This window comes from Staurois parvus, unplaced genomic scaffold, assembly GCF_062004578.1.
Source record: "Staurois parvus isolate SC_StPar_1 unplaced genomic scaffold, SC_StPar_1.0 ptg000172l, whole genome shotgun sequence".
Classification (NCBI taxonomy): Eukaryota; Metazoa; Chordata; class Amphibia; order Anura; family Ranidae; genus Staurois; species Staurois parvus.
In genome coordinates, this window is record NW_028317968.1 from 6,644,533 (window position 1) to 6,662,118 (window position 17,586).

General features: G+C 39.4%; 1 protein-coding gene across 8 annotated transcripts in view; it reads left to right on the forward strand.

Moving 5' to 3' along the window:
* BCAS3 (BCAS3 microtubule associated cell migration factor) overlaps positions 1-17,586 on the forward strand; it is a 1,369,778-nt gene that overhangs the window by 37,241 nt on the left and 1,314,951 nt on the right. For all 8 annotated transcript variants that reach the window (XM_089676635.1, XM_089676630.1, XM_089676633.1 and 5 more), the window contains exon 5: positions 855-961. In XM_089676635.1, coding sequence (XP_089532761.1) covers positions 855-961 — 107 coding nt within the window. The remainder of the gene's footprint in view (positions 1-854; positions 962-17,586) is intronic.

The following is a 17,586-nucleotide window of genomic DNA, read 5'->3' on the forward strand; positions in this document are numbered from 1 at the left end:
TCTCGATATCAACATTGGAATGGCTTATTGACATCTAAGTTGAACACGGGGTCCCGGATAGAGTACAGGAGTCAGGACGTAGCTGTGTCCATATAGAGCACACTACGACCCCCTATAATTTTAAGGGGTCTGTCAATCAGGTAAGCCTCTGATCTGTCTATACGGTGGTGGCCATTCACATTGGTGGTTTTTGATGGAATGAAGATTGCCTTTATTGATCACTAAATTCCAGGTATCTGATGTGCAGTTATATGGACTGTGAGAAGGATTTCACATATGTGGACTTTGAGCACTTTTATTGTCCTTCAAAGGATTGTTTGTGATTGAATTTATTGAATTGGTTTGAGCATTTATTGTGTACTTATTAGTTTGTTTATTATTATTTTCACACATTCATCACTTTACTCACACACTTAGCGTAACACTAAATTATTTTTATATGTTAGTTGAGAGAGGATATCCTCTGAGTGTGTTTGCAGTTTTTCACTACATGAGTGTGGGATATTTGTGCAGTTTATTTACTTAATATGTTATATAATATATATACTTATATATGTTTGGAGAATAGCAGGCTTGTGCTGCTGCTTGTAGGGGGCGGATTTGATGCTAGTAAATATCAGTATTCTGATTATTAGAATACGGCAAATTAATCATGATTCTGTGTTTTTAAGGACATATTCCTCTCTACTTCAAATCTCTACTGCAATTCATTTATGAAGGATACTTCAAAGAAAATATTAATTTAAAACCGTTCCTTCTCTCAGCAGGCCATACATGTTTGCATCTTTTATTTTATGTAAAAATATTTTTGTGACATGATTAATATTATTCTCCCCACTCTTAATCCATTGTAGACGCATATAGGAACATGGAACTTCATGAAATGCATAGCACTGGCAATGACCCTCCTTTGCTTCTCATGATTGGGTATACAGATGGGCTACAGATTTGGAGCGTACCAGTGAGTATATCGTTTTGTCACACTAATCACTAAGAGTAACATTGTAGGTTTTAAACTTACAAAAAGCATGGACGAATCCAACAAATGAACAGGATGTCCTGTGTGTTAAAAGTGGATATAGACCTGTTTGATTTCAGCAATTGGGAATAATCATTTACTTAGTCACAACATGGGGCAGGTGGCTGCTTGAGAGGACTTGCTGTGACTTTGTTTTTCACATAAGGATACATCTTTAGCTGCATAACACCAAACGACTTTTGTTTTAGGTTTCACCCAGAGCCACCAAGGACACATATATATAAATATTAACACAATACCAAGCAGACAAAAATAGTAAGGATAGTAAGGAGAGTCCTGGAGATGATGGGGGGTAATTCCTGGAAAACATACCCCTTACCCCCCCCCCCCGTGAAGCTTTTATTTTTGGAAATGTAGAAACCAGTGTGACATATTAGTGGCAGTAGAATTTGGGGTATTATTTTAAAAACATGAATGAAAGCAAGAATTAAGATTTAAAAAAAAAAAAAGTGTATCAAGGCTCGCACATGGAAGTTCTTTGGTCATTCTCTTCAATTTTGTTTTTTGGCTCCATGCACACTGGGCGTTTTAATAACGCTGATAGCATTAGCTGTGTAAAGTCATGTTAAAAACATGAGTTTTTCAGCTTTTTTTTGGCGGTTTTGCATTAGCGCTTAGCCACCTTTTGCTGCGTTTTTCTGCATCTTTTCGCGTTTGCATTTTTTCCCCCAAAAAATATTATTTTATTATTTTAGATATATTATATAAAATATTAAGTAAATAAACTGCACAAATATCCCAGTTTTTTTTCCTCAAAAAAAGTCCCAAAACGCCAGTTTCCATGTTTTACTGCATTTTTTAGCGTTAGAACGCCCCTGCCACAAAATGCTGATTACAGCCTATGTGTGCATGGACACATAGGATAACAAGCTGGGGAGTTTACAGGCTGTAGAAAAAACGCCAAAAGCCAAAAACAGCAGCTGTAAAAACGTCCAGTGTGTATGAGGACTTTAAGTCACGTAGTTTTACATTTACTTTTGGTTACATTTTCCAGACAGTGATACTTTCATTGGAGCTAGAAGTCAAAGTAGCAGTATAGTCGTAAATAGCATATTAACAATTGGCATCCCCTGAACATGCAACTTAATAGGAACAACAAAAAGCAACAGACAGTGAAGTTTAAACAAAATTCTCTTCATTTTTTATAAACAGTCAGAAATATGTACTTTGTTTCTACTTTGAAATGCATTTCCAATTTTTTTTTTTTTTTTATAGCCTCTTAAAGCAAAACCAAAGTTGAAAAAAATATTGTAGACAGGCAGGCTCTTTATTGCAAAATTCCTGACCGATACCTTTTAACAATGAGATCCCTCTGATGCTTTGGAAGCTCTCTGCGGACCATGGCTTTTGTTGTAGGATTCGACCTAGAAAATGTCAGGAAAGACCTACTAGAACAGCTGAACTTTATTTGGAGTTAATTAGAGGCACTTTAAATGAAGGAAGGTATGCACTGACTCCTATTTAACATGATTTTGAATGTGATTGCATAATTCTGAACACAGCTACATCCCCCCTTATAAGAGGGTGTGCACAATTTATGCAACCACATTATTTTAATTTTTTATGTTTACTTCCCCCCCTAAAAGATTTCAGTTTGTTTTTCGATTGAGTTGCACACTTTATAGGTCACATTAAAGGTGGAAAAAGTTCAGAAATTATTTCTCTTTGTTTAAATTTTTTACATCAAAGAAACCTGACATTTTAACGGGTGTGTAGACTTTTTATATCCACTGTATATTGTTGTATATATTAGCAGATGAGTACAATAGTTTTTTTGATTATAAACTCTACTATCTGACCATGTATCAGTCCTCAACTCCCTCCAGCTTGTCTCACCCCCCCAGGCCACTTCATACATACAGCTTACTGACATCACTGGATCCTTATCTGCCCAACATTGTTCTCTGAAGATCCCAAAGATACTTCCACTAAAAAAAATCCCTCCCCATTCTGCCATTTCATATCCTTCACACCCCTCTCATGTACATACTACCCACTGTCACATCCTTCACACCCCTCTCCTTTACATACTGCCCCTGTCATATCCTCTGCACTGCTTTCTTGTACATATTGCTCACTGTCATACCCTCCACACTCCTCTCCTGTGCATACTGGAGGGATTACACTGGACTGGATAAGGGCTGTACTGAGGGTGCAGAGGGAATAGAAGGGCTACAGAGGGAGGACACTGCAAGAACAGACCAACATAGCATGGAGATGAGACTAGAGGAGGATGACATGGAAAGGAGGAGGAGAACATGTGATGGGGAGGCTGGGGAGGAGAAGGTGGGATGGGGGAGATGAGACTGGAAGAGGAAGAAATGGGATAGGGGGGAAGGGACTGGACAAGGAGGAGAATGACGAATGGGATGGAAATGGTGGGACAGGAGGAGGAGGACATGGGATGGGGGGGGAGGACTGGACGAGGAAGAAGATGACGAATGGGATGGAGATGATGGGACTGGAGCAGGACTTGGGATTGGGGAGGATGGGACTGGAGGAGGAGGACATGGAATGGAGGAGGATATGGTATGAAGGTGATGGGACTGGAGGAGAAAGAAGACATGGGATGGAGGAGATGGGACTGGAGGGGAGAAGGAAATGGGATGGAGGAGATGGGACTTGAGGATTGACATGACATAGGATGGAGGAGGTAATGGGATGGGGGAGATGAGACTGGAAGAGGACCTAGTATTGGAGAGGTGGAAGTAGAAGAGTAGGACATGGAATGGAGGAGATAAGACTGGGGGAAGAAGAGGACATAGGATAGAGGATATATTAAGTTGTGAGAGTGTTTAAAACTAAAGTGGGTGTACTGATAGACTTGGTGGGATGGCCAGTGGGCAGATTCGGTGGGATGGCCAGTAAGCAGATTCAGTGGGACAGCCAGTGGGCGGACCCTGGGGAATGTTTCTGGTCAGGCATGGGGGGGCCCAGGCCTAAAGCTGTGTAAGGGGCCCCATAATTTCTGCTGGGTGCCCTGTTTATCTCAATGCAGCTAAGGGGGATTGGGTTTGTGTGGATGACATCAGTTTAAAGATGCTTCTGAGTTCATTCAGAAATAATCTGCATTCTCATAGAATTGTGTTGAGTGCAAAACCCATCTGCAGTGAACAAAAGCCCATCTACACAGGCCCTAAGAAACCATTTATTGAGATACTATTACAATCTGCAGATGTGATGGTCAGGTATCCACAAACCTTTGACCATATAATAGAGGGATTTAAACAAAGGAACTATAGTCAGTTTTGTGGTGTAAACGTTGGCGCATTTTCTGTGCATCTCAATAACAATGTGGTTATGTCCTGTTGCACCAGCAATGCCAAATCATGTTAAAAGTGCTATGCGTCAGTTTTTATAAAGGTTAGATTGTGTGCATAGAAATGTTAAAGCACTTATGCCAATGTTCTATTTTAAAACCAGTTCTAAATGTATACTGTTACCAGAGTGGTGTAAATTCTATAGTGAAATAAGTTTTGCATGAAGATTCTGGCACACATGGAGTAAGCATGCTCCGATCTGGGACACCACCACCATGTGAAAAATTACTAATTGTCACTTTTATGAATTTTTAGCAGGAAGGGCTTAAGGTTGAATTAAGCAGGCATATAAAAAACAGCGCATTTTTGGTGTGTGCTAATGTTTCTCAATACCCCCACCGCCACCAATTTGTTTACAGAGATTTTGCTTGGACTGCACACAAGTGGGCATGTGAATGTAAGTGCATGTGGTATCTTAGTTTTTTCTGCAGTCCTTTAACTCCAGGTAAAAGGTATCTTTTTCTATCTATTTTTGAACATATATCCTACCTTCTTATTAGTGCATTAAAAGAGATTCAATTATGTGGGCTTTTGTTAATACGCAGTATTAAAAGTATATTTAAATCCTCTTTATTACAGCTGTGTTCAACTGAATGGTTGTATTACTGAAAATGAACATTAGGTGTCACCAGTACATTTAAAATATGTAAAACATCTTTTAAGTTGTCATATACATTTTCCTGTCCTACTTTTCTCTTTAGGAGCTTCTGATGTATATAGCACGGTTTACTGTTCCGTTTTAGTATATTTATTATAATTGTGTGAGTAAAGGGGTTTTCCACCTTAAGGCTACGTTCACACTAGCATTGTGTGCAGGCGGCAGAAAGGCGTTTGTGAAGCGTTTTTACCGCTTCCCAAACGCTTCGGACAATTCTGCACATTGCAGCACATGGTGCTGTTCTAACGGTAGCGTTAGCGTTGCATCGCAGCACGGTAAAACGGACGCCTCTGGTCGAGTCAGGAGGCGTTGAAGCCTCCTATTCTAGTCTATGGTGCTGCTATGCAAATGCCCGGCCGGCGTTTGCGGTGCCTTTGCCACGCGGTTGCGGGGCGTTTGCGGAGCGGCAACACCATTCAAACTTCATTATAGGTGTTTGTAGGGGGTTTTTAATGCTCGGCAAACGCCTAGCAACCGCCGCTGAACCGTGCATGCGGCGTTTGGCGAGCGTTAAAAATCGCTCTGCAAACGCCGGACCAACGCTTGCCAATCGCTATAGGGGCTTTTGGCAAGAGTTGGTAAAACAGTCAAGTGTGAACGAGCCCTAAGTCCACCTACTGATTAGCTCTTTGCAGCACAGTTGCTGGATAGCATGACAGGTGCCCACCCCTTTTTGTGAATTAGCTTGGCCTCAGGTATGATTTGAAAATTAATGTGCCTCTAGGCCAAACGCATTACAAAAAAAGAAAAAAAAAACAACTCTGAGCTATTATAGCCATATAGTTGCACAGCATCTGCGTGCCAGACAGCTCATGGGTCAGGCTTGGAGTTGCCTTAAAATGATATTCAAGCCATTTTGTTTAATTATATGCTTATAGCAGAACTTACATGCTGTTTTTTTTTTTGTTTGTTTTTTTTTTACTGTTTTTTTCTCTGTGCTTTCTCCTTATACTTTTCCCTGGCCATAGTCCCCAACTCTAGGTATGTAGGTGCACCCTGTGCATACCCAAACCTAAGAAGTCTCACGGGAGTCTACACATCATACGCACTCCTGTTTTGAACTACAAGCTTATGTGCAGCAGCCATCCCTCAGCGCCAAACACAGGTAGTGCAAGAGACATCGAATGAAAGCTCAGGAGCTGCTGTCAATCACTGCTGTACAGGAGGAAGAGAGAATTATTTGTCTCTTTTGGTGCCTGTTTGTGTGGTGCTGGTAACTCCTGCATGTAAGCTTGTAGCTCATAGTGAGAGTATGCGGGAAGTGGCAGGACTCTATAGGGTCCTGGCAGGCACACGGGCACCCACATACCTGAAGCCCAACAGTGTGACCAGGGAGCAAGCACAGAGAAGAAAAGGTGAAAAAAAAACAAGATCATGTAAGTCCTGCTGTAAGTATCTCATTTTACAAAAAATGGTCCTAACATCTCTGTAATCCCCTCCAGAGCACTTGGTGGATTGATCCAACCCATTGAGATCAATGTGGCAAAAATAATTAGAATGAAAAAGCTTAAGGGAGGGGCATCAATTAAATATATTAATTTAAAAAACTTTTTTTACACAAAAGAATCACTCCCAGAAGCTATTAAATGAAGAAACACTCATAGTAACCATCATGTTCCCAGATCAACCATAAAAGCGATTAAAATATTAGAAAAAAAATTCCTGTGACCAGCCAAACCTTACCAAGATTTTCAACATCCAGTCTGAACTATTTGCAACTTGGCTCTTTCATATTTCCTTTAAATATCTTCACCAGTTTAAAATAGCTTTATCTCCCACGCAGGATCTTGTATGGAATTTGTATGTTTTTTCCTACAACCTAAAAGCTCAATGGAATATGACCCATGTACCACCCAAAGCAGGTCCTAGACTTGTTTTAGTGAAGGAAGGACATCATTAGGTGTAAGCGTCTTCAGGGATGGGGATTGAAATGAATTTGTCAGTATAAGTCATCTGTGAAAAAGAAATACATTGGTTATTGTGAAAAACAATTGTTTAAAGTGGAATTTAACTCATTTTTTTAGAAACTGCTGACAGGCAGGGTTTTTATGAGTGAACAGACCCTGTTGGTTTCTTCTGTCATAAATGCTTCTCCCTGCCTCTCAGCTCTAAAGTACACTGAGCTGCGCATGTGCAGCTCAGAATATATTTATGGCACCAGTCTGTGCTGTGATGACGTGACTCCTGTGCGCATGCATGGAAGTGATATCATTGCAGCTCGGCCACTAAAGCGACTGAATGGCATGAACCTGGAAAGAATTCTGGGAGAAGATGGAAGTGCCCAAGTGCTGACAGCGCAGTGCTGCAGAGGATTGTTTGACAGGTAAGTCTGTCATAAAGCGCTGAGCAAACTGTGGCGCTATATAAATCCTGTATAATAATAATAATGTGCTTATATGCTGAGCATACTAGCACATTATGGCATAAACTTATTCTGCTATAATACTTTGTCAGCAAATGGGTGAAACAGGTAAATTGTTAAAGGACTGAAAACAGTGTGGACTCACAGACTGAGAACTAAAGTCACTTTATTTTATATTTCACTTGATTTGAACCTTGTTGCTTGTATTTTGATTATGTCAGATTGCACATACTAGTGCACCATTGTTTTTTATGATATAAGTGGTTAGCACTTCTGCCTGGCAGCACTAGGGTCATCAGTTCGAATTCCAACCATGGCACTGCCTGCCATGTTCTCCCTGTTGCTGCATGGGTCTTCTCTGGGTACTCCAGTTTCCTTCCACATTCCAAAGACATGGTGGTAGGTTAATTGGCTCCTGTCTAAATTGACCCTAGTATGTGTATGAATGAAGAGTATTTGTAGGAATGAGATTTCAGAACGTTAGATTGTATGCTCCTTGAGGGCAGGGACTGATGTGAATATACAATATATATGTAAAGCACTTTAAAAGCACTAAATTGGCGGCACTATATAAAGTACCTATAATAAAGAACGAAAGAAAGTGTATTTAAGCACCAAGATAAATTAGCGCGGTGTGCATGCATCTGAAAGGTCATAACAGTAGACCCATGTAACTAAAGGACAGTCATGTAACTGAGCTATGGCCAGCATTTATCAGCATTTACAAACATCTCCTAGATTGTAAGCTCCGAGGAGCAGGGCACTCCTATCCCTCTTGTATTAAACTGTATTGTCGCTGTATTGTCTCTCATTATATTGTAAAGTGCTGAGCAAACTGTTGGCGCTATATAAATCCTGTATAATAATAATAATATCATCCTAGATTGTAAGCTCCAAGGAGCAGGGCCCTCCTATCCCTCTTGTATTGAACTGTATTGTTGCTGTATTGTCTCCCGCTATATTGTAAAGCGCTGAGCAAACTGTTGGCGCTATATAAATCCTGTATTATAATAATAATATTAATAATAATATATCATTGTGTGTTTAGTTTTTGCTTTCACTGGGCCTTATGTACCCAAGGATAATCATATTTATATTATGCTAGTAACTGTATACAGTTTTGTTTCATTCTTTTCTTTATTCACAGTATTTTAGCTGGATTAGTGAAATGATTTATTTTGAAAAAAAAGTTAGTGTTAAAGGATAGGAAACATAAGCTGAAGAGTATTGCAAATCAAGCAAGAAGGGGTTAGAGATAGGAAAACCAGACAATAAGGAGATGCAAAGTGGTAAAGGTAAGAGAGATGCTCACCAACTTGACTCTGAAAGCTTTTACCAGTTAACTAGTGACGGTTTATAATCCAGAGACTGCTTGAACATGAGCCAAGGGGCCCATTTAGAGTTAAGGAGAGGAAATGTATCTCACTTAGTGTAGGAAATCTCTTCATGCATCATGAAGTTATTAACATCTGCAACCCAAGTGCCGATAAGCTGGGCAGTGGGCCATTTCCACAATTGGGGAATGAATACTGCAGCCATATTTAAGTGGAAAGAAGTATATACTTTGGTCCCAACAGCGTAGAACTGTACAACAAAGGTAATGTGTGTGCAGGGATTTTAATGCTGCCTTCTTACAGTTGAAAGTATTTATATGGATCCACTTTTATCAGGAGTTTATTTCTCATTTAAAAGATGTCCAGAGCAATGCAAATTAATATATAATATATAGTACATTCACATCAATCCCTAACCCTCAAGGAGCTTACAATCTAAAGTTCCTAACTCACATTCATACATACACATACTAGGGCCAATTTAGACAGGAGCCAGTTAACCTACCAGCATGTCTTTGGAGTGTGGGAGAAAACTGGAGTACCTGGAGAAAACCCACGCAAGTAAAGGGAGAACATGCAAACTCCAGGCAGGAGATGCCATGGTTGGGATTTGAACCAATGACCTTACTGCTGCCAGGCGGAAGTGCTAACCATTTTAAATTTGCAAATTTACTAATTTATGTTCCAGTGGCCAAATATTCACACCGATCAGCTGGTTTACAGCACAGAGAAATAATAAAGTAGAGCTGTGTTGCTGCTGCCATATAACATCGAAAGGCCTCATGCAACACTTGAGCCACAAAATGTCTGTTTTACAGGCTTTTTTTTTTCTTTTTTGTGACTCTAAATGCTCCTCCACATTAGCCTATGTGTCCATGCACACATAGGCCTTAACAGAAGTTTAGAGGCAGAAAGAACAACCATTACTGTGCATTCAAGAGAGGAGCGTTTTGGCAGAAAAAATGCCTGAGGTGCCTAAATGTGGGTAAACACGTGTAAATGCTCCTAAGTGCTAGTAAGCACATTTTTCACTTGAAAGTTTTTTCATTTCAATGGCCAAAATAAATTAATATTCTGGAAAATGAAATTAATTACTCCCAGCGCTTGACGTGCGTAATTGTGTTTGCAAAAACGTGTCTTAGGTGCATTTTTAAAGGTGCTTTTCTCCTGCCCGAGAAAAGCATTTACAAGAACCCCAGTGTGCATAAGGCCTAACCTTCATTGGTGCAAAATATTAAATTTTAGCTTCTTTGAAGCAGGGCAGGGACAGGAGCAGCTATTCATGATATACAGTCAGGATATGGTGAGGGGTCAAGGAACCTTCAATAAGCTACTGTGACATACAATGCCTTGAAAAAGTATTTGCACCCATTGAAATTTTCTGCATTTTGTCATGTTACAACCAAAAACGTAAATGTATTTTATTGGGATTTTATGTGATAGACCAACACAAAGTGGCACTTAATTGTAAAGTGGAAGGAAAATAATAAATGTTTTTCAAAATTGTTTTACGAAGAAATATCTGAAAAGTGTGATGTGCATTTATATTCAGTCCCCTTTACTTTGATACCCCTAACTAAAATCTAGTGGAACCAATTGCCTTCAGAAGTCACCTAATTAGTCCAGTCTACCTGTGTGTAATTTAATCTCAGTATAAATACAGCTGTTCTGTGAAGCCCTCAGAGAACATTACTGAACAAACAGCATAATGAAGGCCAAGGAACACACCAGGCAGGTCAGGGATAAAGTTGTGAAGTTTATAGCAGGATTAGGTTATAAAAAAAAAAATATCCCAAGTTTTGAACATCTCATGGAGCACTGTTCAATCCATCATCCAAAAATGGAAAGAGTATGGCACAACTGCAAACCTACTAAGACATGGCCGTCCACCTAAACTGACAGTCCGGGCAAGGAGAGCATTATTCAGAGAAGAAGCCAAGAGACCCATGGTAACTTTTGAGGAGCTGCAGAGATCCACAGCTCATGTGGGAGAATCTGTCCACTGGACAACTATTAGTCGTGCACTCCATTAATCTGACCTTTATGGAAGAGTGGCAAGAAGAAAGCCATTGTTGAAAGAAAGCCATAAGAAGTGCCGTTTGCAATTTGCAAGAAGCCATGTAGGGGACACAGCAAACATGTGATAGAAGGTGCTCTGGTCAGATGAGACCAAATCTGAACTTTTTACAATACAGGGCAATCTTAGAAGAAAACCAGTTAGAGTCAAGTTAAAAGAAACAATGTTTCCTTTTAGTTTCTTGAAAGAAACAAAGTTTCCTTTACCTCTGAGGAAAGTGACCGCTAATTCTGTGAGCTATAGTGAAAAAAAAAAAGCTGACAATTGCATTTAAAAATCGGCACTGACATACACTTCGTTCTTTGTGAAAAAATTTGTAAGAAAATTCATAAAATCGAGGCATTATTTTCAATGGATTTTCATTCATAAATCGCAAATTACGTTAACCGAGGCGTTTGTAAACCGAGGTACACCTGTACTGGTACGTCGCTGGACTTTGAGTGGTTACACTGGGATGATGCCTACAGCTATAGGCATCATCTTGGTATTGTTTTTTCAGCTGGCCGGCAGATTTTTATGTAAAAGCAATCCTAGTGGCCAATTAGCTGCTGAATTGTTGCTGCCTTCCACAGTTTTCTTGGGCTCTCCTGTCCCACAGGGGAATCCAAAAATGCAGCTGGCAGTTCTGCTGGCTGACCATAGTGCTGGTCAAAAACCAGAATGGCTCCAATCAGCTCTATAGTCTAAGAAATCGGAAGCTAGGAGCATTTCATCACTTCAGTTTCACAGGATATAAACAGCGCCATTTGTAAATTGGGAAAGCATCTGATCACACTGATCTTGGTGAGATTAGATGATGTAAGGGCAGAGGAGATATCTAGAGTCTGATAGACCCCAGATTTCTCAAAAAAGAATCTTTGACAATGCCCATTGAAGTTATAGGTGATATTTTAATTCCCTATGATAGTATTAAAAGTGATAAAGAAAATGAAAAGGACAGTGTAAAAATAATTTAAAAAATCAAAATAACTAAAAATAAATAAAAAAAGAAAAGCACCCTTGGCCCCCTGCACGCGCAAGCATTGATCCCGTGCCGATATGTAAACAGCGGTTGCACCATGCATGTGAAGTATCGCCATGCACGTCAGATCGAGGGCAGTAATTCTAGCACTAGATCTCCTGTGTACATATAAATTGGTGACCTGTAAAAGCTTTTAAAGCATCTCTGATCGATAATAAAAATGTATGTACTTTGTTGCCATTGCATGCGCATGCGCAGTTTTCAAGCATGTCATGTTTGGTATCTATTTACTCAGCGTAACATCATCTTTTATATTTTTATCAAACAATTGGGCAATATATTGTGTTTTTGTGCATTCAAATTCTAAAAAGTGTATTTTTCCCAAAAGATTTGCGTTTGAAAAATCACTGCGCAAATACTGCACGAAGTAAAAAATTGCAACACCCACCATTTTATTCTCTAGGGCCTCTGCTTTAAAAAAAATATATAATGTTTGTGGGTTCAAAGTAATTTTCTAGCAAAAAAGCTTCCAATGTTGGCCCTGAAATGCCAGGATATTAGTAGCAACCCCTCCAAATGATCCCTTTTTGGAAAGTAGATACTCCAAGGTATTGCCACATGTTTTTGGAAAACAAAGAAAGAAAACAAAAAATGTATTTTTTTTCTTTTTTTATCTTTTTCAAAACCCTGTGACAAAAATGATATCTGTAAAATACTCACCATGCCTCTTCTCAAATTCCTTGGGGTGTCTACTTTCCAAAAAGACGTCATTTGGAGGGGTTGTACTATCCTGGCATTTTAGAGCCTCCGAAACAGTGATAGGTAGTGGGGAAGTGATATGAGGAAATATGCTCTTTGAAAGCCTGGAGGTGGTCCTTGGATTTTGGGGTCTTGTATGTAGCTAGGCTGCCAAAAAGTCTCTCACATGTGGTATCCCCATACACGGAAGAAGTAGGAGAATGTGTTTTGGGATGTTATTCCACATATACCCATGGCATGCATGAGCAATATATCATTAAAGTGACAACTTTGTGTAAAAAAATAACAAATAAAAACATTTCATATTCCAAAAATTTGTGGCAAAAAATAAAATGTTCCATGGACTCAACATGCCTCCCTGCAAAATCCTTGGGGTGTCTACTTTCCAAAAAGAGGTCAGTTGGGGGGGGGGGGGTGCTGCCCGGGCATTTTGGCACCTTAAGAAATGTGATAGGCAGTCAGAAAGTAAAAGCTGTGTAAATTCCAATATATATACCATAGTTTGTAGACTATAACTTTCACACAAATTAATATATGTGTATTGAGATTTTTTTTTACCAAAGACATGTAGCAGAATACATTTTGGCTTAAATTTATGACTAACTTTGAGTTTATTGGATATTTTTGATAACCAAAAGTGAAAAATATTTTTTTTTCAAACTTTTTGTTTTTTTTTTTGTTTATAGCTTAAAAAATAAAAACCACAGAGGTGAGGTGATCAAATACCACCAAAAGAAAGCTCTATTTGTATGAAAAAAAGGACATAAATTTCGTTTGGGTACAGCATTGCACGACCACACAATTACCAGTTGAAATAGCGCAGTGCCGAAGAGCAAAAATTGGCCTGTTCAGGAAGGAGGGTACATCCTCTGGAGGACAAGTGGTTAATACATACACAGAAGTAAAAAAATAAAAATAAAAAATTCAGCAGCAATAGGAGAAAAGGAGAGGAGTTAATTAATGCTGGCTATGGTTATGTAAGGGTTAGTAGGGCATTAAAAAGGAATAAACTGGAATTTTTGTTTCAACTTGCATGGTTGCTTGACATTTTATGGAAAACAGTGGTAAGACGTTTGATCTACCATAAGAGAATAGAGACAGAAGCAGTAATATTATTGCTCTGTAAAGCTGGGCATGACAGATCCCCACATCAACATGTGGGAATCTCCCCTGCTGAGACATTGTAGTCCCTCCACCCTGCCAGAATACACTGGCTGCAAGAGCTGATCGAATGCTGGTTTTTCAACGGGACTGTTTGTCAGAAGTCGGTCATCAGACCGCCGTCTGTGGGATAGACAGCTGTGCACATGGACTGAAAGTCGGCCATGTGTACCTTCCCTGATTCTACTTGGTAACATAGAGGCTGTTCTGTGAAGGTCAGTTTAGACACCCTCCTGTGTAATAAAAGCAGCTGTTAAAATGACTGCTGTACATGGAGGTGGATGGAGAGCTGTGGGGTAGGAGGTATTTTGGATAGTTTGGAGGTAACCTGTAGCCATAGCAGAGCTTTGGGAAAAGGGCAGCTAACACTGGTCCTTATGAAGCACTAAGGATGCACTCACACTAGCCTTCTGAACTGGTCCCTTGTGCAGTTCAGCTTCTTGGCCTGGTTTGTTCTGTGTAGTGTTGGTGCTCTAAACCATACCCGGGACTGGTTAATCTAAAGGTAATTGGGACTACTTGGAACAGGTAGTCCCGGGTGCAGTTCACATTCAATCCAGTGAGTGAGTGCAAACTGTACCAGAGTACAGTTCTCTTCATAGAGAACTGTGTAGTGAAACTGAGATCACTAGTCTGATTAGCAGGTAAGTGTGCTCAGGAACATTTGTAAGTGTTCCTGGGTACACTTCTTACAAACCAGTGTGAGTGCAAATCAGTGTGTGTGTAGGGGGGGGGGCAAGTGTACTCGGGCACAGTTTATTTAAACAGTGTGAGCACTCCCTAAAACTGATTTGTCTGTTCTCAGATCTTGAATGTTTTTTGAACTTTGGATAGTGTCAAAAACCTGGCCAGGTGCATATAAGTGCATGTAAAGAGCTACATTGCAACCTGCATGGTAATCACCTTCCTAAGTAAGTACAGATCCTGCACAAGGTAGTTCCTGCAGTAAACAAAGGCCACAATTATTTTAATGCAAAGTAGGAGATCTGCTGAGTGCCCATGTATACTGTGTTGGCCTTCTGCAGACAGTCACTGGCACTCTCTAGGAGAAGCTATAAAATCAGTATTTAGCCACATTATTTATTTATTTATTTATTTGTTATAGGTACTTGTATAGCTCTGTCAATTTACGCAGCGCTTTACATATATATTTTACATTCACATCAGTCCCTAACCCTCAAGGGGTGTACAATCTAAAGCCTAAATATTGCATACATCACTCTTCCTAGTGCAGTGCAAAGCTATGCCTGTTTAGAGCACTGTGTCAGACCCAGCTTTCGGTAAGCATTTATCAGGAGTCAGGACCATGTGCCAAGCACCCCATTTAGCCTCCTGAACCAGGTTTTAGGCTACACCTTAATACAGATTCTTTCCTGAGTGCTTGGCAGAACTCTGTTCCTAGAAAGAAAAAGTGCTTGTGAGTGTAAATCTCAAACAATGCTGAGTTAAAAAAAAAAGTACTCTGCTGAGCACTGTATTTATAATTGCAACCCATGTAACAGAAACCCAATATAGTTGAAAAAAACAAAACAACTCTAGCTGTGAAAATACATTTACTGTTCATAGGATCCCCCAGTAAGATGTTTGTAGTAAAAAATAAAAAGAACTTGCAAAAGCAATAATAAAAAATGATATCCACGTGCTGCCCCTTTAAATAATCAAAACAGTATGCTTAGGGAGCAGCCCATGCCGCTATAAATCACCAAACACAGAGAAAAAACTCTATAATTATGTACCAAAAAAGTGCAAGAAAAACAAATCCTAAAATAATTGTTAATATATACAGACACATTAATATATTCATATAGAATCAATACTCACTGTGCTTATGTATTCAAACCAAAAGAAAATAAAGTAAAAAAATGTATACAGTTGTGTTGAAAATAATAGTAGTCAGACATCACTAACCTGATCAATCACTGTTTTTGGTAGAAATGATATTTCTACATGGCAAATAATTTACTAGCAGGTGTAGTAGAGTAATAGAAATCCAACAGACCCAACAGTCATGACATGCATGCTGCTGATTCTGTGTAATTGAATCACTAATTGAAAGGGGCATGTTCAAAATAATAGCAGTGTGGAGTTCTATTAGTGAGGTCATTCATTCTTTGAAAAACAGGTGGCAATTACTGCCCTTATTTAAGGAAGGAAGGCAGCAAATGTTGTACATGCTGGTTACAGTTCATTTCTCTCTAAAATTCTGAGGAAAATGGGTCGTTCCAGACATTGTTCAGAAGAACAGCGTACTATGATTAAAAAGTTGATTGGAGAGGGGAAAACATATAAAGAAGTGCAGAAAATGATAGGCTGCTCAGCTAAAATGATCGCAAATGCTTAAAAAAGGCAACCAAAACCTGAAAGACGTGGAAGAAAGCAAAAAACTACCATTCGAATGCATAGAAGAATAGCCAAAATGGCAAGGACTCAGCCAACAATCAGCTCCAGGAAGATCAAAGAAGGTGTAAAGTTACCTGTGAGTACTGTTACAATTAGAAGATTCCTATGTGAAGCCAAGCTATCTGCAAGAATCCCCCGCAAAGTCCCACTGTTGAAAAAAAGACGTGCTGAAGAGGTTACAATATGCCAAAGAGCACACTGACTGGCCTAAAGAGAAATGGCGCAACATTTTGTGGACTGATGAAAGTAAGATTGTTCTTTTTGGGTCTAGTGGCCGGAGACAGTTTGTCAGACGACCCCCAAACACTGAATTCAAGTCACAGTACACTGTGAAGACAATGAAGCATGGTTGCGCAAGCATGATATAGGGATGTTTCTCATACTACGGTGTTGGGCCTATTTATTGCATTCTAGGGATCATGGATCAGTTTGAATACATCAGAATACTTGAAGAGGTCATGCTGCCTTATGCTGAAGAGGAAATGCATTTGAAATGGGTGCTCCAACAAGACAATTACCCCAAACATACCAGTAAACGTGCAACATCTTGGTTCCAGACCAACAAGATTGACTTTATGGAGTGGCCAGCCCAATCCCCGGATCTTAATCCAATAGAAAACTTGTGGGGTGACATCAAAAAAGCAGTTTCTGAGGCAAAACCAAGAAATAGAGAAGAACTGTGGAATGTAGTCCAATCATCCTGGGCTGGAATACCTGTTCACAGGTGCCAGAAGTTGGTTGACTCCATGCAACACAGATGTACAGCAGCTCTCAGAAACAGTGCTTATACAACTAAATAATAATTAAGTGATTCAAAGGAAAGCAAAATCTTCAAACATTTTTCAGTTTATATAGTGAATGTTTGAGTTTGTAAAGAAGAATACAAACACTGCTTTTTTTTTTGAACAGTCTCATAATCACTTTTCTTCAATGTTTTTAGAGGAACAACACAAATGTGATATATTTTTCTTCATGTTTTGATTTGGAATAGAATTTGTAGTGTTTCCAATGCATTTGTGTGTATGGAAATAAAAGCTATTAGAAGGATTTTGACACTAGACCCAAAAAGAACAATCTTACTTTCATCAGTCCACAAAATGTTGCGCCATTTCTCATTAGGCCAGTCAATGTGCTCTTTGGCAAATTGTAACCTCTTCAGCACATGTCTTTTTTTCAACAGTGGGACTTTGCGGGGGCTTCTTGCAGATAGCTTGGCTTCACATAGGCGTCTTCTAATTGTAACAGTACTCACAGGGAACTTTACACCTTCTTTGATCTTCCTGGAGCTGATTGTTGGCTGAGTCCTTGCCATTTTGGCTATTCTATCCATTCGAATGGTAGTTTTTTTGCTTTCTTCCACGTCTTTCAGGTTTTGGTTGCCATTTTAAAGCATTTGCGATCATTTTAGCTGAGCAGCCTATCATTTTCTGCACTTCTTTATATGTTTTCCCCTCTCAAATCAATTTTTTAATCAAGGTACGCTGTTCTTCTGAACAATGTCTGGAATGATCCATT